The 25,930-nt window shown below is 35.4% G+C and overlaps 3 protein-coding genes across 6 annotated transcripts in view; all 3 read left to right on the top strand.

Moving 5' to 3' along the window:
- Positions 1 to 3,903, top strand: part of mgat1a (alpha-1,3-mannosyl-glycoprotein 2-beta-N-acetylglucosaminyltransferase a) — a 4,663-nt gene extending 760 nt beyond the window's left edge. The window contains exons 2-5 of one of the 4 annotated variants that reach the window (XM_042739846.1): positions 51 to 106; positions 740 to 804; positions 1,075 to 1,682; positions 2,599 to 3,903. In XM_042739846.1, coding sequence (XP_042595780.1) covers positions 1,104 to 1,682; positions 2,599 to 3,297 — 1,278 coding nt within the window. In that variant the 5' untranslated portion in view covers positions 51 to 106; positions 740 to 804; positions 1,075 to 1,103 and the 3' untranslated portion in view covers positions 3,298 to 3,903. Of the gene's footprint in view, positions 1 to 50; positions 107 to 739; positions 1,683 to 2,598 lie in introns of all 4 variants that reach the window. The other 3 variants (XM_042739845.1, XM_042739844.1, XM_042739843.1) reach the window with 3 other exon arrangements.
- A 630-nt stretch (positions 3,904 to 4,533) lies between these two features.
- sh3bp5la (SH3-binding domain protein 5-like, a) lies at positions 4,534 to 11,478 on the top strand. The gene is made up of 6 exons (XM_042739847.1): positions 4,534 to 5,132; positions 6,542 to 6,604; positions 7,086 to 7,214; positions 7,429 to 7,587; positions 8,170 to 8,343; positions 9,860 to 11,478. The coding sequence occupies exons 1-6, from the start codon at positions 4,908 to 4,910 to the stop codon at positions 10,424 to 10,426; spliced, it is 1,317 nt and encodes a 438-aa protein (XP_042595781.1). The 5' UTR covers positions 4,534 to 4,907; the 3' UTR covers positions 10,427 to 11,478.
- Positions 11,479 to 13,891: 2,413 nt separating this feature from the next.
- The window catches only part of gabbr1a (gamma-aminobutyric acid (GABA) B receptor, 1a), a 50,316-nt gene continuing 38,277 nt past the window's right edge, over positions 13,892 to 25,930 (top strand). Inside the window, exons 1-7 of the mRNA XM_042739842.1 lie at positions 13,892 to 14,183; positions 16,282 to 16,368; positions 18,547 to 18,611; positions 18,737 to 18,875; positions 20,410 to 20,595; positions 20,708 to 20,725; positions 25,024 to 25,184. Of these exons, the coding sequence (XP_042595776.1) occupies positions 16,290 to 16,368; positions 18,547 to 18,611; positions 18,737 to 18,875; positions 20,410 to 20,595; positions 20,708 to 20,725; positions 25,024 to 25,184 (648 nt within the window). The 5' untranslated portion in view covers positions 13,892 to 14,183; positions 16,282 to 16,289. The remainder of the gene's footprint in view (positions 14,184 to 16,281; positions 16,369 to 18,546; positions 18,612 to 18,736; positions 18,876 to 20,409; positions 20,596 to 20,707; positions 20,726 to 25,023; positions 25,185 to 25,930) is intronic.

Below are 25,930 nucleotides of genomic sequence, written 5' to 3'. Positions count from 1 at the left end.
TGGATTATCATACACAAGAATCTCAGGGAGATATATATTTTTTTTTGTAGGGCTGTCAACTTCATCAGAGGAAAATAAGGGACGAAGTCAGTTTTCTTTTAGGAAAGTAAGGAACAATTTCCTCTGTACCAGTGTTCTTATAGTTAATAAAACTAAAAACCAAAAAATAGTTACTTGAAATAAAATAATGTTAACTGAAATTTTTCAAGTATTTCATTTTCGCCATTTGCCAAGGCAACAGTTCTCATATTCTGTTAGTTTCACTTGAGGCACTAAAAGAACTAAAACTGAAACTTAAATAAAAAATGATTAAAAACTATATAGACACAGGAATACACAACAAATTTCCGAAAACTTTAAAATGAAAATTAATAACAACTGCAATACTATCTCAATTATACTTAAATAACACTGATGTGTACTCCTTGCTACACTGTATACAAGATAGACATGGTTATCTAAATTAAGTGCATTCCACCTTCAAGTGTTTTGCATTAGACATTAAAAAGTACAAATCCACTCAAATTGTGCACCAGTTAAATGCAAAAGAAGTGGATTTGTTTTCCATCCTAATTTTTATCAATTTGAATGGGAATGTGATTCAAACGTGATAAACATTGAAGCCTTCTCAGCTGTTTGATTATAAAACCTTTGAATTTAATTTTAATTCAGTACTGTAGGCTTCATAAATGTGAGCTTTTTCTCAGCTTAATATCTGGTAATCTTGTTTATTTTACAGGCTCTGCTGAAAGTCACTGTGCCACTTTGGACAGTAATGTCTATATCAGAATCCTGAAACCTGGAGTATGTCTTATTTTCACCTTCTGTTGGTTTAATTTTACATATTGCTTCTACTGTTGTGAATGCTGACTGAAAAATATCATGCAAAGCATGTGAAAAAAATATTGAAAAAAACCACAGAACTTTCTCGCTCATCCTTCTGTCAAACCTTCCTGTGCTACAAGCCCACTTCATGTCCATTTCTTCCTTCCTGAATCCTCTGTCCTATCACACATCAGGCCATGCTACGCAAGAGAAGTCCTCTTATCATTTGTGGTGCTTTCATATTTGTAGCCTGGAACTTTATTCTTATTTTGGTCCTCATGAGACGCCCTTCCACCCAAGGGGCTCTTGACAGCCCGGATGAACCTGGTAAAGTGGGAGACGGAGCAGGAGGAGGCCAGTTTGGAAATATTATGAACGAGGTGGTGCGTGTAGCTAATGCATTTGAAGCTGAACTTGAATCGCAGAAGAAGATCCTATTGCAAATCCAGAACCATTGGGCGGTTTGGGAGAACAAAGGCGGTGTGACAGCTGCTAAGCCAAAATCACAAGCCGAACATTCAGCCCCGGCGGTCATCCCTATTTTGGTCATTGCCTGTAATCGTGTGACGGTGAAACGCTGCCTTGACAAACTCATTGAGCACCGACCGTCGACTGAACTTTATCCAATCATAGTGAGCCAGGACTGTGGACACGCAGAAACATCTGACGTGATCGCCTCGTATGGCAGTCAGCTGACCCATATCAAACAGCCCGATCTCTCTGACATCTCAGTACCTCCACAGCATAAGAAGTTCCAAGGTTACTACAAAATCTCCCGGCATTACCGGTGGGCACTCAACCAGGTTTTCAACACCTTTTCATACTCCTCGGTTGTTGTTGTGGAGGATGATTTGGAGGTAACTTCATTTTAATACATTATAAGAAAGGTTAATCCAAGATACACAAGGATAAATTTTGGTTGCACTTTATTTTACAGTATGTGAACTTACATGTACTTACAGTGTACTTATGGTGTACTTACCTAAGAAAGTTCTGGTAATATAATATAAGGTAACTACATGGGGTAGGGTTAGGTTTAGTGGTAGTACCTAGTTATAACCTAATAATTGTAATTACTTTAATAAGTACATAGTATGTACATGAGTTACAGGACTGGAAATTAAAGTGCTACTGAAATTTTTAAGACTGTTTTTTCTTTTCTATACAGAGTATCATAAAATGTTCATGAAAATATCTATCTATCTATCTATCTATCTATCTATCTATCTATCTATCTATTATATTTTTATGTATGTTTTTTTTTATCTATATTTATATGTGTCTAGTGTTGTGTGTATGTATATATATATATATATATATATATATATATATATATACACGCACACATTTTATGCATTTTGTGCTTTGAATAAAAAAGGATTTAAAAATAATCATAACAGATGATTAAGAAATAAAATTAACAAAAAAAGTAAAGGAAACTTTAAACACAAAAACAAATTATTTAAAATATAATAAAAAAGTTAATCCAAATATGATACTTATGTAAAATATGAAACAATAAAAAATTGATTTCAAAATATGATTTTTAAAACTATTTTCTATACTAAGAAAAGTAAAAATGGTTCCTATGATCATCATCACTTTGTGTGGTTTTATGTGTGTATAACAGATGATTAAGATGTACAATTGACAATAAAAAAGTAAAAAAGATAGACAGACTGATTATTTTCGGGTGAATTATTCATTTAAAGATGTCACAAATTTTTATGTGAATTATATTTTGTTGATGGGATGTTTGATCTCTTTCACCAGGTGGCCCCTGATTTTTTTGAGTACTTCAGAGCACTTCATCCAATTTTAAAATCGGACTCGACTCTGTGGTGCGTGTCTGCCTGGAATGACAATGGCAGGGAAGGATTTGTGGACCCTGGAAAAGCGAGCCTGTTGTACAGGACAGATTTTTTCCCAGGCTTGGGCTGGATGCTCACAAAGGACCTCTGGGCAGAGATTGAGCCAAAGTGGCCAGCCTCGTTTTGGGACGACTGGATGCGCCACCCTGATCAGCGCAGAGACCGGTCCTGCATCAGACCAGAAATTTCCAGAACTTTAACGTTCGGTCGGAAGGGTGTGAGTTTGGGGCAGTTTTACGACAAGTACCTCCGCTTTATTAAGCTGAATTCCGAATTTGTGCCTTTTACGAAAATGGACCTTTCTTATTTAGAAAAGAAGAAATATGATGAGAGCTTTGAGAAGGAGGTTTACGGTGCTCCAGTTGTCCCTGTGGAGGACTTGAATAGTGGGAAACTCACGGGGTCTGGTCCGTTTCGGGTGCAGTATTCCAGTCCTGACAGTTTTAAAACATTGGCTCGCAATCTCGGTGTGATGGATGACCTGAAGTCAGGAGTCCCACGAGCAGGGTATAGAGGTGCAGTTAGTTTCCTTTCACGTGGAAGGAGGGTCTATTTAGCTCCACCTACTGGTTGGAGTCAGTATGATCCGAGCTGGAGTTGAGGTGGGCTGTGCCTACATCACAGGAATTTCTTTTAAGGTGCAAAGCATATGAAAATTATATTGCATATAATCTGTTACCATCATTCCCTTCACAGAGAGAAACTGTCTTAAAATTCCATTGTGCTGCTTTATGATGGAAAAACCTCTAGTTGGGGTTTCAGGATGATACCAAAGATAATACCATTAATTGATCACTCAGATTTTTGCCTCAGGTTTCATTATTCGTCAGTACAAAGTTAACTAGGATATATGTGAGAACTTTGTCACGTTGGATGCATCATTAAACTGACAGATAAAACCTAAATCTTATGCTGACCAGCTATACATGTTTTTTAAACCAAGTATAATTGTTCAGGAGCTACAAATGAGAGTAAATATGTTTAAAAAAATAACACTTATTTTTTAATACTGTGAATACCGCTCTAAGTGCCTATAAATGTAGATTTTTTTGATTCACCTCTGTGTATTGTCTATTAAATTGTGTGTATGGTTCATGGCATAGTGTTTGGAATATGTTAGGAAAAATCATTTGACACTTATGTTTTGTGGTTTACTTATATACTGGGATATTTTGAAGAGGAAAATAAAATGTTTTGTAAAATTTGATGACTCATTTCTAGCTTTTTGAAATCATAATGCTAATAAAAATAATACACTATCAAAACAATTGTTATTCTTCACATCATTTAGATGTATTAATTCAGCAAAATTACAGGAGGAAAACATGCAATTTATAATAAATCAACAATAGTTATGATTATTTACAATTAGCAGGCTTTCAAATGAGGAAAATCAAAAGTATTTACAATAATAATACTAACAAAAAAAAAAAAAATTAATAATATGTTTCAGTTCAGTGCTGAACACACAACATAAAGAATTTACATATAAAAAGACATCCAAAAAATGAAAACATACTAATACAGAGGGTTTAGGAAAGAAATTAAAAATAAGACAGCAGTTTTTAGTTTCACTTTTCCATTTTGCAAATAAAATTGTATATCTAGATGCTTTGTTAGCAACACAATTAAGAGGGTCAATAAACAGAGAAATTCAACCCTAAATACCCTAAAACATAGTTTAGAAATAGGCTGCTCGTTTTGCTTTTGTGTATGAAATTTACTAATTATTATTATTATTAGCCACACAAACGAGTCATAACGTGCGTCACCAAAGGCTCCCGCACGAACGTCACACAACGTCAACTACAGTAGCTCAGAAAGTCCTAAAGGGTTGTGTTTCGCGTTTTATATTTACCTCACTCGTGTATCACATTCCGTATAGCGGAGGGGGTGCGATGTTAGCCATGGGGTAAATCTGAAGCAAATCAATGGACTTTTGGCGATTATTTGTCATGTAATCTTTATATTATTAAGTTTACGTTTCATGGCACTTTTTTTTTATCTCATCAAACCGGTTTATTTATTTGCTGATAACAGTCATTTGCAGTAGCGAGCAAGCTAACAAACACACTACCACGGAAAGAAATGAAGGGAAATACCTTTAAAATATAGACAAGTAAGGTTACTTCTCTGTTTCGCTACCGATCTGACCGTTTTCGCTTCGTTAATCTTCAACATTTGATCTCGGATATACGAAGAGGCCTGTAAATGGATCCAGCGGTTTTGCGTGAAAGTCCTGCGGGCTCAGGAGCACCTTCAGTGGAGGAGAGCGGAGGAAATCAGCCGGAGGAGGTGACAGATGATAGCAGAGAAGCTGATGGGGAATCCGAGGAGACCGAGATGATGGGTAAAGACTCTGAGAGATCGAAAAGTCAAGATGAAGACTCGCTTCATGAAAAACTGACTGAGGAGGAATTAGATCCAAGAATCCAGGTAACTTAAACTGAAATTCAGTCAACACGTTTTGGTAAGATCTCACACGACACCGTTTAAGTAAATTATTAATATTTTTTTTTTAACTATTTTGATATATATAGAAGTAGAAGACTATTAAATGTCTGGTAAAAACCTAATTAATAAATGATTAACAAATATTTTAGAATGCTTAAAGGGATACTCCACCCCAAAATTAAAATTTTGTCATTAATCACTTACCCCCATGTCGTTCCAAACCCGTAAAAGCTCCGTTCGACTTCGGAACCCAATTTAAGATATTTTGGATGAAAACCTGGAGGCTTGAGACTGTCCCATAGACTGCCAAGTAAATAACAGTGTTAAGGTCCAGGAAAGGTATGAAAGTCGTCGTCAGAATACTCCATCTGCCATCAGACGTGCAATCTGGGTTATATGAAGCGACGGGAACACTTTTGTAAGCGAAGAAAACAAAAATAACAACTTTATACAATAATTCCTTTGTCAGTGGTCTCCTCTGTGTCTCTCCATATCACCGTATGCTCTTCTGTGTCATCCGTGCCACAATGATGCGCTGTTTTATTTCAAATCAAAGCTAAATACACGTAGAAACAGCGCTTCCTTGTGGCACGGATGACACAGAAGAGCATACGGTGATATGGAGAGACACAGAGGAGATCGTTGTCAAAGGATTTGTTGAATAAAGTCATTATTTTTGTTTTCTTCGCTTACAAAAAGTGTTCCTGTTGCTTCATATAACCCAGATTGCACGTCTGATGGCAGATGAAGTATTCTGACGATGACTTTCATACCTTTTATGGACCTTAACACTGTTATTTACTTGGCAGTCTATGGGACGGTCACAAGCCTCACGGTTTTCATCCGGAATATCTTAAATTGGGTTCCGAAGTCGAACGGAGCCTTTATGGGTTTGGAACGGCATGGGGGTAAGTGATTAATGACAAAATTTTCATTTTGGGGTGGAGTATCCCTTTAACAGTTTTGTAGTTCATGAACATTATTATGAATGTATGTTGATGATATTTGTATGTGCGCTATAAATGTTTATTCTTTACTATTCTTTACGTGTTTTATCTATTACTTTTTTCATTATTATGTCATCAGAATCGTAAATTATATTTTATATTCTTTGAAAAATCTGAAATCTGAAGTCACCACCCTTTGCCTAAATTCTGAACCTATGCACTTTGGCCATGAATATAATATAATATTGTATAATATTGTATATAACTAATAATAATGTTGGTTATGATGAAGTTTCACCAAAGGCTTTTTCATGGAATTTATTATAATCTCAGTTACTCTTCAGTTTCTGTGTCACCCTTATTTTGGATTGAACCTGCAACATTAAGTTAGCCGTCAAGATCATTTTACATTAGGCAACTATGACCTGCTGTTTCTGTATCTAGGAGGAACTGGAGCGTCTGAATGAGGCCAGTGAGGAGATCAACAAAATGGAACTGGAACTGCAAGTATGTGAAAGTACAGAATGCTTTTGGAATTTTTTTCCTAACCTCAAGGACATTTGGGACTGTTGTGCTTTTTTTTTTTTTTTTTTTTTTTTTTAAGTATATACTAATTATTATGACTTATTGTCATTTAATAGACACTTTTAATGCATTGTACAGGACTAATCTTAGGTTTTAGGTAGACTGTACTTTGGAGTTTGAAGTAATTTTAATGTGTTTGTTATTTGTTGTAATGTTATAATGTCTATATAATTTTATTAGTTGTTATTTTGACTTTAGTTTTAGCACATCAAGATAAATTAAATTAGTTTTAGTTAACTATAATAACCTTACCGCCACCCCATATAATGCAGATAAGATAAGACTTATATGATTCTCTCTCTCTTAGGTCTTCTTGCTTGATGCACACACTTTATTTTATTATTAATTTGAATTCTGAATGGCATGCGCAGTTTGTGTAAAACCTTTCTGTCTGTGTTGTCAGGAGGTTCGGTCCAGCCATAGGAGGATAATGAATGAATCTGTGCTTAAACTCAAGGCGAAAAGTTCAGAACTGGGGTCCTGCATTGAGAAGGCCAGGCCATACTATGAGGCACGAAGGAAAGCAAAAGAGGTGGAAGAACACTTATCCGTACTTTAGCATTGAGAAAAACAGTTCTAATTAACACAAACAATTCAAGTCATTAATTAGCTGTGGAAAATGGCTGTTTTATGCCAAAACATCATACTGTATTTTTGCCTGTTTTTCAAAGGCTACTATCACAAACTTCACCTAATGAAATCCTATTGGCTCTTAAATGCAATATGATTGGTTTCACCCATTTTAGGCCCAGCAGGAGACCCAGAAAGCTGCACTCAGCTTTGAGAGAGCTGTGTCCATGCACTCGGCTGCTCGAGAGATGGTCCACGTGGCCGAACAGGGTCTCACTGCAGTCAAGACACTGGATCCAACCTGGCAAGAGATGTTGAATCACGCTACCTCAAAGGTATGCCGATCTTCTCTCCAGCATATCATATCAAGTTATACCAAGCAGTTAAATGTCTCTGACTTTGAACTTTGTTTTCTTCGACCTTTGCTACATTATCAAATCATACAACAGATTTTGTTTAATAAGTCTCTTATGTCCACCATGGCTGTATCTAATTGATTAAAATACAGTAAAAATACTTATTATAAATTATAAACTTATTATAATTTGAGAAACATTTCTAATTATTATCAGTGTTGAAAACACTTTTGTAACATTATAAATGTCTTTAGTCACTTTTGACGGTACTGACAATGTAATCTATCCTCGCTAAATAAGTATTAATTTCTTTTAAAAAATATATCTTACTGACCCCAAACTTCTGAACAATATGTACATGTATGTATATGCTGCACAAACAAAAGCCTGTGTGACTTTTATGTACAATAATACACCATTAACCCCCCCATATGACCCATAGGTTGTGCAGTTCAAAATGATTTTTCTGTTTATGTATCTACACTGAATATATTTTGCACATACACAGACGCTCACACAGCATTGCTTTAAGCATGTCATAAATGACTTGAAACTGTGCAGGTGAACGAGGCGGAGGAGGAGCGCATGAAGAGCGAACGGGAGCACATGCGTGTCACCCAGCGGTGTCAGGAGGCCGAAGCCCGCGTGCAGGAGCTGCAGAAATCACTGAAGAGATCCATCATCAAGTCCAAGTCTTACTTTGAGCTCAAGGCTCAGTTCAATGACATTCTAGAGGTATGTTGAGATGTTATTACACGTGCATAGATTTCAATTGCATTTTTCATATACCAAGTATGAAAAATATGGCCACTTACTAAAAATTAAAGGAATGACTTTACCAGAAATGAAAATCCTGTCATCATTTACTTAACCCTCATGTCGTCTAAACCCATATTACTTTATTTTTGGCAGAATTTGTATTAATTTTTATTACATAGAATGACCATGAATGGAGACAGACAGTGTAAAGCGCCAAAAGTCAGGTCCCTGCAAGTCCTTAAGAAGTCTTAAATTCAGTTTGATCAAATGTAATGCTATAAAATTATCCCTTTAAGAGGTCTTAAATTTGGGACAGAAATTGTGATATTGCCTAATGTGATTATTACACTTCAAAGGGCTGTGATTGCATTAAATAAATGTGAGAGCTTCACTCTCAAAGTAAAAACACATTGCCTTAGTGCATTCTATAAGCTTGCGGTTTCAGAGCAGTTCATAATTTATGAATACCATGCATGCGATTGCTTATGATCTACTGTTGATGAGTTGTTTACTTTATGGTATTTATATTATAATTAGTGCTGTCAAAAGAATATTCAAGATTAATCGCATCCAGAATATTGTTTTTTGTTTACATAATCACATGTATGTAAATATACAGTCTTTCAGTATGTATTTTGAAAAAAAAAAAAAAAAAATTATATATATATATTTAGAAAATTATATTTTATATTATATATAAATGTATTTAATATATAAACATAACTTATTTTTCTTAAATATATACATGCACGTGTTTGTATTTATATGTACATAATAAATATACATAGTACACACACATATATTATGTAAACAAAAACTTTTCTTATTTTGGATGCAATTATTTTATTTGAAAGAAGTAATTTTTTTATGTTTTGGATGGTTTTATGATTGTATTTTTTATTTTTTTATTTTTATTCTTTGAACGAGCAGCCGGAAGTGCTAGAAAAGCGTAAACGTTTCAAAATAAGAGTTTCAGTGCGTTTCGGGTTTGCTTGTGTTTATATAGAAGTATATAAGTCAAGCTTTATGCAAAAAGTCTCTTTTTCTGGATATTATTGATATTTTGGATACATAATACGCTGTATGTGGCAATTAATTCAATATAAATTGTGACTTCTCATGATTTTTTTTTAATGGATATGGTATCAATTTTATTTGTGCATGTCTTAAAAAGTCTTAAAATGAATGTTAAAATACTTTCTTGTACCCTAGAAAATGCCAAAAATAAATAAATAAATAAATCAATAAAGTACCACAGAAGGAATCCATATAACTTTAGGGCTATATTCCTCTATTATATATAGAGGAACAGACATTTATTTTTTAAACAAATTTTAAGTATACACTGAAAATATTGTCTTCTTCCACAGCTCAATATAAAGATGAGTGAATTATGATAAAATTTGTATTTTTCGATGAACTGTTTCTTTTAAGAATCTCATTTACAGTTAAAATGTCTTGAGCTCAACACGGTCAAAACATGTTTTTGCAGGAGCACAAGTCAAAAATTTTACTGTTAGAGGAGCGTATTTCCAAAGCCAAGTTAAACTACTCCAGCACCCTGCGCCACCTGGAGCAAATCAGTGAGGAGATTCATGCCCAGAGAGAGCAGGACCAACCAAAGAATGGACCAATCAAACCGTGCGGTGGGCGGAGCCCTCCTGTAGGAGCAGAGACAGTCAGCAGCACAGGCACCGAAGGCGGAGCCTGCGGAGGCTACCCAAGACCAAACGATTGGGTGGAGGTAAAAGAGAGCGTGGCTAATGCCAGAGAGTGGGTGGAGACACATAAGAACTCCAGGTGGGTGGACATGGGAAGAGCAGACGTGACACGATCTGGTTCAGACTCTCTCTCCATCGTCAGCCTCCAGACCATCATCTCTGATCTCCAAAAGTGTGATTCGGTCGAACACCTGGGCCACCTCAGCAGCGACGTCAGTCTCTCAGGGGAAGAAGGGGAGAGAGATGGGCTGGAGAATGATAAAAAGCGAGTGAGGCAAAAAATCGCAGACATTTCAGAGGAGTTCCTCAAACAACACATGAGGAGTGTCAGTTTATGAGTGCGTCCTTGAATAATGCTCATCGTTTTTATGCTGTTTCTTGACTGACAGAGTAACTCATAATTTTTATTTATTGTTGAGCTTTTATCAGTACTTTAATAGGAGAAAGACCAAAAGAAAAATCTTAATGTGTATATATTTCTGAATTTTTTTTTTTTTTTAATTTGAGAGAGAGAGAAAGAAGTTTTTTTTTTTATTGTTTGGTATTTCAAATCAAGTGGTAAAAGACTGACAATATTTGTAAGGGTAGCAACCCTGCAGTTTGATTAACCTAATCGTAATATTTCTTTTTCATCCTAATCAGTACCTAATGTTTTTCTATGCAAATGTAAAAAAAAAAAAGTGTCTTAATAAACACACTCTTATTATAATCTCTATTGCTGACATGATAAAATAAGGCCGTTTTGCTTTATACTTTTCAAATTCTACTGACCACTGGTGAGTTTTGTTTACTGACATAATCACACTATTTGCCTTTAATCATTAGCTAATTTTTGGTTCAAAAATGCCACTGTTATTTTTCTTAATTTAAAATGTATTTTTTTTTTTTTTTTACATTAGTCCCATGCTGACTTATAAAATAGTGGTTCACAAAAACTGCTTTGTGCCCAAGTGACAAATGCATGCATGAGGTTTGCTTTATGTTAGTCTTGTTTGCATTAGTGCACTCTGGCCTTTTCCTCAGAAGAAACATTTATTCCAACCGAAATACAGGTTTTGTGTAGTTGGAGAGATGAAGCGTCGTTTCTCAATTGCAGGCTTTTTAAAATACCTGCCGCTGAACATTTGATGTTTTGCTGTTTATGACAATCACTTTTCTAAGTTTCAGAATTTATTTTCAGTTCATGCATTTTCAGCTGTTTTTGAATGCTGTCTTCCTCATTTTTTGAGAGGCTATGTTCATTCAGTGTGCTTTATACATCTTTGCTAACCCTCAGTGTGAGCATTGGATGTTGATATTATCGTCTTTTAATAGTGTTCTGTATGAAGATGTGCACAGTCTTGACATTTGTGACGTCTGATGGAACAATAAATATGCATGTATAAATTCATATTATTTTAGTATTTTTTTTAAAAACAATTTAAGACATTAATCTTGTGGTCATGATTAATCAATATTTTTTTGGTGTGCCTAAAATAGGCCAAGGTAACATTTTTAACAATATTTTTCAATCATCAAAAAAAGCACATAAGACCTGGTTGTTTTTGTCCATTTCTTGAGTGGAGATCTGACATGAAGGGGAAAAAAATTACTATATATATATATATATATATATATATTAGATTTTGTATATTACAAAATTTAAAACAAAATGTTGCTTTGTCTCTGTTCTTCCAGGTTGATATTAAAAGCAGAAAAATCAAAAGACCAGGGCAAAGGCACTGACCTGTACCTCTGTGTTATCCAAGTGTTAAATTCGATTCAGGATGTATCTGTCAGCAAATGTCGCTCCTGATATTAATAAACTGCCACCATCAAAACAGGCTTAGATCTGCAAGGGCAGAGCGCTCTCTCCACAGATATGAAAGTTAAGCTCTGAAATAAGACACTTTGACTGTAATTTATTCTCTCTGAAGTCATCCCTGCGCTCTTTCTCTGGCAACTTGTACCATCCCGTCAGATTTTACACAGCATCTGCTACCTTCCTGACTCCTGAGCTATTTAGATTTTGAAAAAGAGTGAGACAAAAATATTCATATGGTGCGGTTGCAAAATTCTCTTCCTTGCCCTCGTCTGTGTGCAGTCTGATTGTAGCCTTTCCCTTTTTGGATCTTGAGAACTATACCATATATTATAGATTCTCATAATATATATATATATATATATTTTTTGTTCCTTACTAAAGTTAATAACTTTCAAGAACACAAGTAATGTGTCTGAGTGAGAATTTCAGACTTTTTTTAATTTTTTTTTTTATTTATTTAAGTGGAAACAATAAGAAGCTGTTCACCATATTGAACATACATTTGTTTTTGCTGATTTTGTTTTCATTTGTAATAACTTGTCTTGGGGTGTCAGGATGAGTTTCTCATATTAAAATAATTAAAATAATAAAGGTAATTAATAAAGTCTTAAATTAAGTTTTTATAAAATTGAAGGCCATTTGTACAAGAATATATATATATATATATATATATATATATATATATATATATATATATATATATATAATATATATATGTGTGTGTGTATATATAAATAAAATCTACACTTATGATTTTTATTATTAAACTTGAACAATATTTTTTCTTTATATATGTGTATATAATTAAAATAATTGATATATATATATATATATATACACACACACACATATACACATATACATTTACAAACACACTCACAGTTTGTTACTTTTTTTACTTTGTTTTGGTCACAATCAAAACCCGTATTTGAACTGTAAAGTTTTTTTAAATTGTGTTTTTACAGTTTAGTGTGTTAACACATTGCCCTATCCCACTCAGCTATTGATTTTATTTGTGTATGTCTTAAAAAGGTCTTAAAAGGACTTGAATTTGATTTAAAAACCCTGCAGATATCCTGCATAGAACACGAGATTATGCACATAATATTAAATAAAGAGAACAATTTACACAGAACTGAAGTTAAATAGTGACTTAAAGTTAATTGTTTGTTACAATGATGGCAGATTTGACATTTTCAAGGCTCCTTGACATTTCAAATTCAGTCGAGACATTTTCTTAAAGTTGTCTCCATTCTGCTAACACCTCGTTTTTTACAGTGAGCAATGGCTTGAAAATAGACTCTTCGAAAGGATTCATCTCTTCTCAATTATTAAAGAGCAAAGTATAAATAGACGACTGTGCACATAACGAATAGCTTGGAGGAAGAAGAGACAATCCTGGCGGAAGGGAAAACTGATCTAAAATTTATACATCTAACTATGTGCATATGTGTTTGCACATACATATTCACTCTGCAATGCACTTTGTAAACAATGTGTTTTTTAAAGGTGTTATATAAATAAATATTCTTATATCACTGTTTGATAGTCAAATAGAGGGCAAATTGTTCTAAACAGGAAAATAATGTGCTTTATGGCATAGATTTGTGAATAAAATCTACACTTAAGATTTTTATTAAACCTGAACAATATTTTTTCTTTATATATAAATATATGTAATTAAAATTATTGCAACATATTGTCATCAGTTATATAACACGTTATAATTCAAATGAGAGCAAATTAAAAACACGGTAAATAACCTATATAAATATTTAAGGGATCCACATAATATTAAACAAAATTCAAAATAAATAAATAAATACATCAATAAATAAATAATATATAAGAAAGAGGGGGGAAATGCTATATAAATGATATAAAGAGAAAAAAAAATACAAATTGAGTATATAAATAATTATATTGTACACTTGGCACAGAAGAGGACTCGTGATGCAAGGATGAAAAGACGTAGGTTGCGTTCCCCCGTTACGTCACAAGTAAGTGAGCTTGAGGAGGGAGTGGAAAAAAAGAAGGAAGGAAGGATGAGCGCTATGTAGATAATGATTCTCTATGTAGCCTGTGATTTACACCTGCGATGATCTAATGCAAATCAATACAGATCCTTCTCTAAAAGCCATAAAGCAGTCCACAAATGTGATGCACAGATTTGCACAATCAAAGCGACATCGCGCTTATTTCGGGTGGATGTTATTTTTTAACTCTGCGTGAACGGATATTGTGTTTGTTTTATCGGGTCGGTCGTGCTGGAGCTGAACCGGGCCTTTGCTGTGAGTAAATCACTTTTACGCGCTTGTTTGAGTTTCGTTTGTGTTTTGCATGGGTTTTATATGATGAAGTAGCGCGCAACTGTTATATTCTGCATATCTGACAGATCTCGTTTGTGTAACGCAAGCCCGTTGTGATATGCTTCGCACGGGACACAAAACTTCACAAACAGTGCGCTTAAAGGTGCAGACGAACTACAGTACGCTGACAACAGACGCGTCCATGTTAATATGGGAACTTTAGGGAACCATCTCCCCCACAGCAGATATTTTTAGACTAGAGAACGTCATATTGTATGTAATATTATACAGCAGAGAACGTTATTCTAAGACTAAAGCAGCAGTGATGCATCTTTATGGAGATCCGCGGAAAGTCCTTGTCCATGTTGCTGAAAATGTTCCCCAAACGGGACCTTAACCTCTCAACAAACCATCAGCCGAGCCAATATCACTTTCAAACCGCTGTATCTGTCTTGTAGAGGTGCACATTTTACTGTTAACTATAACATAGCGTCACAATAAACTATAATCAGAAAGCTGATTTTATGTTGGTGTAACAATGCAAGTTATTTATCGTTTTATAGAATCAAATAGACAATTAAGTAATAAAATTGAATATTTAATGTCAAAAGAATTAAAAAGCTGTTAATATAGCAGAGGGTCTCAATATGATTCACGTCAGTTAAATTAAAATTAAAACCATAAACAGAAGCATAAATGAGGTAATCATAAAACAACATAAAATAGCATATTTTTACCTTTTATCAGGAAAAAGAAAAAGAATGTTCTTAATATAAATCCTAACAGCTGTTTAAACATAAGAAAGCCTCTTAATGGTGTCATATTCAGTACCGCTCATAGGTTTAAATATACCTTTCAAGATTTGTTTAGAATTTATAAGAAAAAAAAGAGGGCCCAAATAAAAAATTAAGTATTTTTTATCTGGTGAAGATTTTTTTTTAATAAATTGAACAGATATTCATAAATTCAACAAGACAAAAATAATAGCTACTATAACCAAAAAAGAATAAATAATTTAAACATAAATGGAGTCAATATAAAAACACCAGCATTTGAGCTAATTTTTAACTTTTTGTCAAAACATAAACAAAAAAAACAAACAAATGTTTAAAAGGGACTGCAACCTCCATCCACATCCACTCCCTAGAAATGATCACATTCACTCAGCTGCCACAGTTGTATGAAGTTTTCATGCAATTTTTACTGTTTAACACCGAAAACAGGAACAATTAGGATAATCGAAAAAGCTAAAAATGTATTTGCTCAACAGTGCAATGCCAACCAATCATTATTAGTGCATCCTGTTGATTGGATTACTGTAATCTGTGAAGTGTTGCACTCGTCTGCTGTGCCGTACTGAATTAATGAGGTGGAGTGCTGTAGAGACGTGTTTAAAGTTTAACTGATCCCTCTGATCCTCACCTCCCTGAATCATCTCCTGTCGCTCCCTACTGTGAGCCCAGAGAAAATCCCAGTCCCTACAGCCCTCCCTCTCTATCTGTCACTTCCTCTTTCATCTATCTATCTATCTATCTATCTATCTATCTATCTATCTATCTATCTATCTATCTATCTATCTATCTATCTATCTATCTATCTATCTATCTATATCTAATGTATCAAGTAACCTTGTCCTCTAGGTTCAAGTGTATTCAATACAGAAGTCAATATTGATGAAATCACTCTCTGTTCAATTCTTTGTCCTCCTGAAATGTCTTTGTAGGAAGCTGTATATGTGTGTTTTAGACCCGTGTACTTCTGTTTATTTTGCATGCTCATGTTTGACCCACCCTGGATGTGCTTTTCCACTCTAAGCGTGGTTGAGGGAAAGCTCATAAAATCTTTACAGTGCAGGGACGGCAAACTGCCTCCATGTCGTACGAATCCTCCTCCTCCAAAACCATGTGTGGTGTAATTAAATCAGACAGCAGGTTATTATTATGTTTAACATATCTGAATGCCAACAAAGTCACGTCGTGCCACGTGCAGCTTAATTGCTTTGAAACGAGCGTGAATTGTGACCTGCTGAAATCAAACATATTATTAGTAATTTCTCTGTCTCTCTCTCATTCTTGTTCAGATGCAGTAATGGAGCAGCTATTATTTCTTGTGATTTTCTACTTGCTTCCTACTCTCATCTCATCCATACATAATTCAACGACTGGAGGTAATGTGTGTGTGTGTGTGTGTGTGTGTGTGTGTGTGTGTGTGGATGACGTCTGGTCCGTGCATGTTGAATTTAACACCACAGAATGTCTAAAGTGGCCCACCTCTGTTGCTTTGTAAGATTAGAGGGCATTCTGTTTAGATTCTGTAAACTGAGTTTCATAGATTTCAAAGAGCGATCTGCCCTCAGTCCTCATGGGATCATGTTCAGCCGGAACTATAGAAGGAAAAAAATGGATTGCCATGTCAGTTCTCCTTTTTCATTGTGAAAGCAATATATAGCTTACACAATCTTGATGAATCAAATCAATTCAGTGTCACAGTTCAGCTTGTAGGTTTATCAGCCTCTTGTAAGATGTAAAAAAAAAAAAAATCTATAATTTTGGGATGTGGGAACAATTTGACATAAGAGATTATCATAAATTGCACGAGAAAAAAATAATTAATAATGAATGTGTAAACGAAATGAATGTGAAGTTTTGAACACAATTATTTTATACAATTTCTTTGGTTAAACTTTTCTTTAAATTATTTTTAATTATAGCAGTTAGTGGAGGGGATTATCTGTGTATATGCAGGTTACATAGTTATGCCAGTAGGTGGCAACAAGTGACTGTATTTATAAATGAGTGAGTCAATGAATCATTGTTTTAACCAATTCATTCAACAAAACCGATTCATTCAGGAACATAATCGGACATGCCTGGATGCCTTCCTACCTTGGAATGCGTCCTCCGAAGGCAGCATTTTTCAGTTTTCGGATGCAGCCAACAAGTGATCTTATGAATGAGTCATTGAGTCACCGAATCACTGATTAAACCAATTCATTCAGCAAAATAGATTATTGCAGGAATGTAACAAGTGTGTTATGAGTGAGTCATTGAGTCACTGAATCATTGATTTAACCAATTTGTTGAAAAAACTGATTCATTCAGGGATGTAACAAGTGATGTTATGAGTGAGTCACTGAATCATTGATTCAACCAATTTGTTCAACAAATCTGATTCATTCAGGAACAAGTGATGTTATAAGTGAGTCATTGAATCATTGATTTAACCGATTTGTTCAAATCATATCAAAATCAAATCAACCATTATTTCCATAGCACGTTTAAAAACAACACGCTGACCAAAGTGCTTTACATTCTTAACATTACCACAAAAACAAACACAGATTAAGAACACACCCAATACAAGTCACTACTCAGACTCCACCCTAAGGGCAGTTGTAAGCAACAGAGTATAGATGGGTTTTCAGCAAGGATTTAAAACATATCAACGAGTTACAGGATCTAATATGAGGAGGGAGGCTATTCCAGAGACGTAGAGCTGCCACAGAGAAGGCACGATCCCCTTTAGTCTTTAATCTTGGTTTAGGAACATTCAAAATAAGACTCTGAGATGATCTTAGCGGTCTAGCAGGAAGTGTTCCACAGAAAGAATTAATTCAGAATCAAAACACCCAACTGCTCCCGGGCGCCGTCAAAACACCTCAAATAGATGCTCAGTAGGGGTGCACGATGGGTTAAATAACTAATCGGAGTATGGGATAATGTCAGTCCCTAATGTGCATCTCATCAGTAAAGCAGGTTCATAGATGCTCTAACCGCTGATTAGAGTCATCAGTAACCGGCTTTACTGATTGAACCGGCTTTTCTGACGAAATGCGCATTAATTATCGGCCGATATTTATCGTGCACCCCTAATGCGCAGTGTGGGTTTGTTTAAAATAATTTTCGACGAATGATGATAATTTTTTATATTATTTTTTATAAAGTTTTTCTATATTTTTTTTTTTTTTTTTGTTTTTTTATATAAGAGAAATATCACTTTTAATTTTGCTTTTGCTTTGAATATTTGGTTACGAGAATTTCTTAAATATCGGTTTTCCCAGAGCTGTACTCAATAAAAAACTAAATACATTTTTAAGGATCTCTCTTTTTAAGTGCTAAACATCTTAAAGATTCTCCAAGGGGTATGAAAACTGTATGACAGTACAATTATAAACCATCACTGCATTACAGTCTTGCAAGGGCACTCTGATATAAAGTCCCAGATATAAAGTTACCCGGAACATCTGTCATTTTAGTTTATTGATGTTAGTTTGTGCATTGTGACTAAGCTGAAAACATTTCATCTCTGTTCGTTTCATCCTCCCCCATCTCTCTTACTCTCTTAGGATGTGCAATCATTCGTCCCCCCAGAGACGGAGGGATTCGCTACAGAGGACTGACTCAGGAACAGGTAAAAGTTTACGGCAGCACATTAAAATGGCAGTCATAAACATCAATGTCAGTTCTGAAGGGACTATGACCCATAGCAACATCTAATTCAATCTACAAAACATCTCTCTTTCTCTCTCTCTGTAGATCCGCAGTGTGCAGATCTTGCCGGTAGACTATGAGATAGAATATATCTGTAGAGGAAGCAGAATTATTGTGGGGCCCAAGGTCCGAAAATGCCTCCACAATGGCACCTGGACTGACATGAACCAGATCAGCAGATGCTGTAGGTGCCCTCACTGTATATTGTATTGATTAATATCTATATTTATCACACAGCTCTGCAGAATACTGGATCTGGATTCTGATTCTGGTCAATAACAGCATTCTGAGTTCAAATGCCAAAAGAACTAAACTGTATAACTGTATGGAACTGTATATACCAATATTTCTTATATTGTTCCACAGTACTCTCACACATCACACACACACACACTATACAAATATATATATGGTGCCGCTTGAAAGTTTGTGAACCCCTTGCACAATCTGTGAAAATGTGAGTATTCTTATTTTAACAAAATAAGAGAGAAATAAAAAAAATAGCTGCAATTATTAAAATAACCCCGTTCTTAATACTGTGTGTGGTTTCCTGGATGATCCACGACTGTTTTTTGATTTGTGATGGTTGTTCATGAGTCCCTTGTTTCTACTGATCAGTTAAACTGAGAACTGTTCTTCAGAAAAATCCTCCAGGTCCTGCATCTTTTGCATATTTGAACCCTTTCCTGCAGTGACTGTATGATTTTGAGATCCATCTTTTCCCACTGAGGACAATTGAGGAACTCAAACATAACTATTAAAAAAGGTTCAATCATTCACTGATGCTTCAGAAGGAAATTTGATGCATTAAGAGCCGGGGGTGGAAACTTTTTAAAATTGAAGATCAAGGTAAATTGTACGCAATATGTTTTCCAGGAAACATGCAAGTATCTTCTGTTGCTTCTGAAGGGCAGTACTAAATGGAAAAAAGTTATATTTGCACAAAATAAGAAAAAATTTGTCATCTTCATCCTGTTCAAAAGTTTTCACCCCCTGGCTCTTAATGCATCGTGTTTCCTTCTGGAGCATCAGTGAATGTTTGAACCTTTTTTAATAGTTTAGTTTGAGTCCCTCAATTGTCCTCAGTGTGAAAAGATGGATCTCAAAATCATACAGTCACTGCTGGAAAGTGTCCAAATATGCAAAAGATGTTGGAAAACTGAAGAATCTGCAGGACATGGATGATTTTTCTGAAGAACGGTGCTCAGTTTAACTGTTCAGAACAAACAAGGGACTCGTGAACAACCACCACTAAAAAAAAACCAGTCGTGGATCATCAGGTAACCACACACAGTATTAGGAATCAAGGGTTCACAAACTTTTGAACGGGATTATATTAATAATTTCAGCATTTTTTTTTTTTTTTTTTTGTCTTGTGGACTAAATGTAAACATCTTTTATGTAAAATATATTACTCAGGACAGTACTAAATAAAATAAAAAAACACATTTTGTATGATCTCTCTTATTTTGTTAAAATTACTCAAATTTTCACGTATTGTGCAAGGGGTTCACAAACATATATATATATATATATATATTATATATATATATATATATATATATATCATTTGATTGAAATTTTACCTTTTTATTTAAATGTAATTGTCTGTGTGTTGTTGTGTTAGTGGCGTTACACTTTAAGACTGTGTCATTTCAAGTTTATATAAATTTGCTAAAAGGATGTGGATGTGCTAAAAGTCTTGTTAAAATTCTCAGTATTGGTTTGCCCACGTTCCTGGATGTCTCTGGAGAACGGGAGGGTGGCGCTGCTGCCCCCTGGACAACCAGTAGAGGGCACAGTTCTTCACTACAACTGTCATGCTGGCTTCCTATTGGAGGGGTTCAATATCTCACACTGTACCAAGCTGGGCAAATGGGACTCACCTAAACCGTTCTGTTTCTGTGAGTATGTTTATGATTTAACAGTCAATCACACAAACACAAATGTATCCGTTTCCCTAATATGAATAATTTTAACCTTATGTGTCTCTTGTTTTCTTTTGTGCACCATCAGATGACAGTAACTATACAGGTAAGACATAAAAATGGTTATTTAATTTCTCATTTCAGAGGTCACATTTCCCAAGAATCTCCTAAAATACTGATGTTTTACAGCCCATGATAATCTGTTTATCACTTGATAGTCCACTTTGTTAGTTTTTCTTAAAATATGTAAAAACAAATAGCAGAGTTTAAAATGACACCGTAAAAATAAGCTATAAAAAAAATACAGTAGTATATCCAATTTGTAAACCACAATTCCAATTGTGAAAGTCTAAATTGTAATGCTTCGTTCAATCACAAGGGGGCTGTATTTTACCATCAGTCGTCTGAAATCTGCTCCCTCAATGCATCAAATAATTTCCAATATTTTAGTGCTCTCTCTCTCTCTCTCTCTCTCTCTCTCTCTCTCTCTCTCTCTCTCTCAGTTAAAACGTATTTGCGTGTGTCAGCATATAGATTGATATATATATAAAAATAGATTTAAATATTATTGATAATTTTTGCTTTTTTATGTTTATAAATTCATTTTGTTTTACCATCTAGACCATTTCTGTTCCTCAGACTATGCATTAAATAATTTATTTGTGAACTGTTGTGTTATGTGGATGCACATCATGATCTTATTTATTTATTTGATCAACAACTAGATTTTCTGTTAAAATATATAGGAATCTATATGACAGTGATCCTTTAACTTGTCATCATATTTTTCCACAATTTTTAAACAAATGTTTACCTTATAGTTTTTTGATTTGGTTATAAAGTGTGACAAATACATTTGTAAGACCTCATGGAGGGCCATTCTCATTGTAGAGACCATTTGATTGGTCGGAAATCTGTTTAGTAACGGATGAGTCATCAATATTTTTGTTCTCTTTTCCCTGAAATGAACACTGCAGAATTTAGATGTACTTATAATGTTTAGTACAGTAACATATGACTTCAAATCTAACATACTGTACGTGGTCTAAAAGCTACAAAACTCATCTTGATGTTACAGGGTTTTGAAAAGTACCAATATTCCATGTATATATGACAAACATTCCATTTATATGATGTCATATAAGCTTCATGCTTATAAAGAATGAGCAAAATGCGTTTAAAATTGTTTTAGATACAGTATAGAATGTAGGACATCAAGCTCATGTTGACTACCCCACTATAGAACCTTATTATAATTTCTCTCAGCATTAACACAAGTGCTCCTGCAAGCACGACTGTAGCACCCTCTCATTCATCCATCCCTCCCTCTAATTGCCTTCCATTCCTCTCAATCCCTCTGTCCTTTCTTTCATTTCCCCTTGTTTCTTTCAGCTCTGCTGATTTAGACTATCAAGACACGCAAATGCACTCTCTCTCTCTCTATCTCTCTCTCTCATTCCTCTTTTAACTCGCAGCGAGAGATCACCGCCTACTTAGTGCACTCTCAGCAGGCTGAAGATTAACACTCGGCCAGAGTGTGTAGCACTGTGTGTATTTCTACCCTGTATGTATATGAATGTATGAGGTTATGTGTGTATCTCAGTGCAGTGTGTGTTTGTGTGTGTGTCTGGATATATTTGAGCCTGTGTTTACCAGGTGGTGTTTACATCACTTTTTCTGTGGTTGTTAAAGGATAAGTCAGCATAAAGGTGAACTTTTGATTGCCAGCCCTCTGTAAACCCCCTTATGAACAAGAACTGACCTTGTACATAAAACTTCATTCTGTTTTGTAAACATATTTAGTTATCGCGTAAACTAATGGGTAATTATATATCCTCACAGGAGGCTTCTCTGGCCTTTCTTTTATTAAATAACAACTAAAGATCAGGGATGAATAATTAATGACTGGCATATGGAGAGAGCGGATTCAAAGGGAGCTCCAAATGTCACTGGAGCGTCTCAGGTCCTGAAGTTCACAGTGGCTCAGGTCATCAACTTCAGCTCTACTCTGTTGTTTTAGAGTGAATAGTAGAATCCAGAGAGCTGTGCAGGCAATAAAAGTTACCTACATTATGTGTAGGTGTCAATATTGGCAATGTAAGTGTATGTAAGTGCACCCTGAGATCACATGGATAGAATCAATCGATGGATGGATGGATAGAGGAATCCTTCTTGATTTTAATTTTTTCAGGATGTGAAATGGATACCAAATAAAAAGTCAAATTGAAGAAAATACATATGTTACATATATCCATAGAGGGTTTAGAGAGAGACACAGAGAGACAGAAAGCTAGACAGACTGACAGACGGGCCGACGTACAGACAGACAGACAGAAAGCTGGACAGACTGGCAGACGGACGGACAGACAAGCAGACGGACGGACAGACAAACAGACAGAAAGCCAGCCAGACAGACAAAAAGCCGGATGGACGGACGGACAGACAGACAGAAAGCCAGACAGACAGACAAAAAGCGGACAGACAGACAGAAAGCCGGACAGACTGGCAGACGGACGGACGTACAGACAGACAGACAGAAATTCGGACAGACTGGCAGACAGACGGAGGTACAGAAAGCCAGACAGAAATCCGGACAGACTGGCAGACGGACAGACAGAAAGCCGGCCGGCTGGACAGACAGATAGAAAGCTGGGCAGACTGACGGACAGACAAATAGACAGAAAGCCGGATAGACAGACAGAAAGCCAGACAGACAGACAGACAAAAAGCCGGATGGACGGATGGACGGACGGACGGACGGACGGACGGACGGACAGACAGACAGACAGACAGACAGACAGACAGACAGACAGAAAGAAAGCCGGTCTGACAGACAAAAAGCCGGAGGGACACACAGACAGAAAGCTGGACAGACAGACAAAAAGCTGGATGGACGGACAGACAGAAAGCCGGACAGACAGACAAACAAACAGACAGAAAGCCAGACAGATGTACAGACAGACAGACAGACAGAAAGCCGGACAGACATACAGACAGAAAGCCAGCCAGACAGACAGACAAACAAATAGACAGACAGACAGAAAGCCGGGTTTTAAAAATGATTCTGATTCAGTGAAAGTGATTCTGATTCAGAAGAGAGCGTTTAATTTAACCCCGCCCCCTTCCCGCTATACAACAGTACTGTTCGTCTGTCAGTGGATCAGTTGTTTGCTGTCGGCTCTGAGTACGGATCTCTGTGTACTGCGTTTGGTGGTCAGTCTCTCCCCCTCTCATCCTGGCGGATTAAAGGATTATGCCGCAGCACAATTGTTATTTTCCAATATTCTGATCAGATGCAGGAATAATATGCTCGAGAGCTTAAAACTTAATCACGTTTCGTGAGCGGCGCGGTAAATAAAGCAACGCCAGAGGATCAGCGGATATGGTTCTGGCGGGTTATGTCGGAATGTACGAAATGTTTTTCTGTTTTTTTGTGAAGTATTGGCATAGCTGCACTACAAACACACCGTCTGTGACTGTGAGAGGGAAAGAGACAATAACTGCCCGATGGCACGTTTGTTTTTACCCAAAAACTATTCAAAGCGTGATTTCTGTAGCTTTGTGCTTTTACATGTTTGGACAGCTGGTTTGTGTTGTAGCGCATTCTGTGACAGGACATAGTGATTTCGAGTCTGAGTAGAAACTGCTGAGAAGATTCCAAAGAATTCTAAACACTCTAAATATAAAGAAGATTCTAAAGATTCTGAGATTAGATGACATTCTAAAGACTCTGAAGATTATAAAACATTCAGAATATTTCAAAGATTGTTAAAGATTCTGCGTATTTCAAAGATTGTAAAGATGGGAGGTTCTAAAAAAGTACATCAGAAGATTCAAAAGAGTCTAAAGATTCTAATAGATTCTGATGATTATATTTCAAAAGGTTCTGCAGCCTCTAAAATATTCTGAAAGATATGCAAATTGTAAAAGATTCTTAAGATTAGACGGGGTCTGAAGATTCTGAGCTATTCTAGACGCTCTCAAGACTAAATAAGTTCCAAGAAAGCGCGCAAGATGAGATGTCTTAACTGTCTGTTAAGACGCTAAAAGCTCATAGCCATGGCTGACTGACATCGGATATGAAATTATAACTGCTGTAAACATAAATCCCAACGAGCATCCAGACTGTGGTTAAACCGCCTGCAATTCCATATTGCGCTTTAAGTGTTCAGCACTGTTTACGCGTTCCGTGCACGGTTCTGTTAATTTAAACTGGACTCGTCGCACGTGTGGACACTTTCAGCTTCGGACACAACCACACAATTAAAGCTAAAAACGCATAAATATTGAATTGGATATTGATGGCATACACGGAGAGGATCAGGACAGTGGGGAGAGTTTGGAGAAGCGTGGCTCTCCTTTACGCACTGCTTATCTTTGTCTCCTGGCCGTGTGCGGTTGCAGGCAAGAAGAAACTGTACATCGGAGCTCTGTTTCCCATGAGTGGAGGATGGCCCGGTGGTCAAGCGTGTCTCCCCGCAGCCCAGATGGCTTTAGATCTCGTGAACAACCGGACCGATATTCTGCCGGACTACGAGCTGGAGCTCATTCATTACGACAGTATGGTGAGCACTGAACATTTTACATTTACAGTGTCCATATTACAGTAATGTAATATAAATTTGTATATATAAAATTATGTATATATATATATATGCGTGTGTGTGTGTGTGTGTTGGTTTGTGCATATATATATATATATATATATATATATATATATATATATATATATATATATATATATATATATATATATATATATATACTGTATATTAATGTTGTTTTGCTCAGAATTTAATTATATAATTGCTCTCAAAATTGCATTTGAGATAATACTTACATTTGCATCAGTTAAGTTTGTCCCACAAATGTGCAAAATTAATCCGAAATTAAAGCAAAAACAAACTGTTCCATCACCAGTGTTATTTTAGTATTATTTGAGATTTTATTATAGTTTATATTTTGAACCAGTTTTTATTTTTACATTTACTGTTTTCATTTTAATTTTTGTAAAAAATATGTTCTAATTTTGTTGTTTTTGTCATTTTTAGTTTTCTTTTTTTGTCTGTCTATATTTATTAATTTTTTAGTTGAGTTTTAGTTTTTGTTATTTTTGTGCTTCAAGATAAACTAAATTAAAGTGAGAAATGTTGACTTGGCGCCTAGTTTTTTTAATGTGAATTTTATTTCAGTTAACATTTATTTCAAGATTTCAAATATATTTTTATGGTTTTATTTTCAGTTTTTGTTTTATTTAACTAATAACCCTGCTCAGCAATATGTATTTGTAGTGTTTTTTAATTTTTTTTAT

This window comes from Cyprinus carpio, chromosome B15 (assembly GCF_018340385.1).
Source record: "Cyprinus carpio isolate SPL01 chromosome B15, ASM1834038v1, whole genome shotgun sequence".
NCBI classification, from domain to species: Eukaryota; Metazoa; Chordata; class Actinopteri; order Cypriniformes; family Cyprinidae; genus Cyprinus; species Cyprinus carpio.
This window is presented reverse-complemented; position numbering and strand designations above follow the sequence as displayed.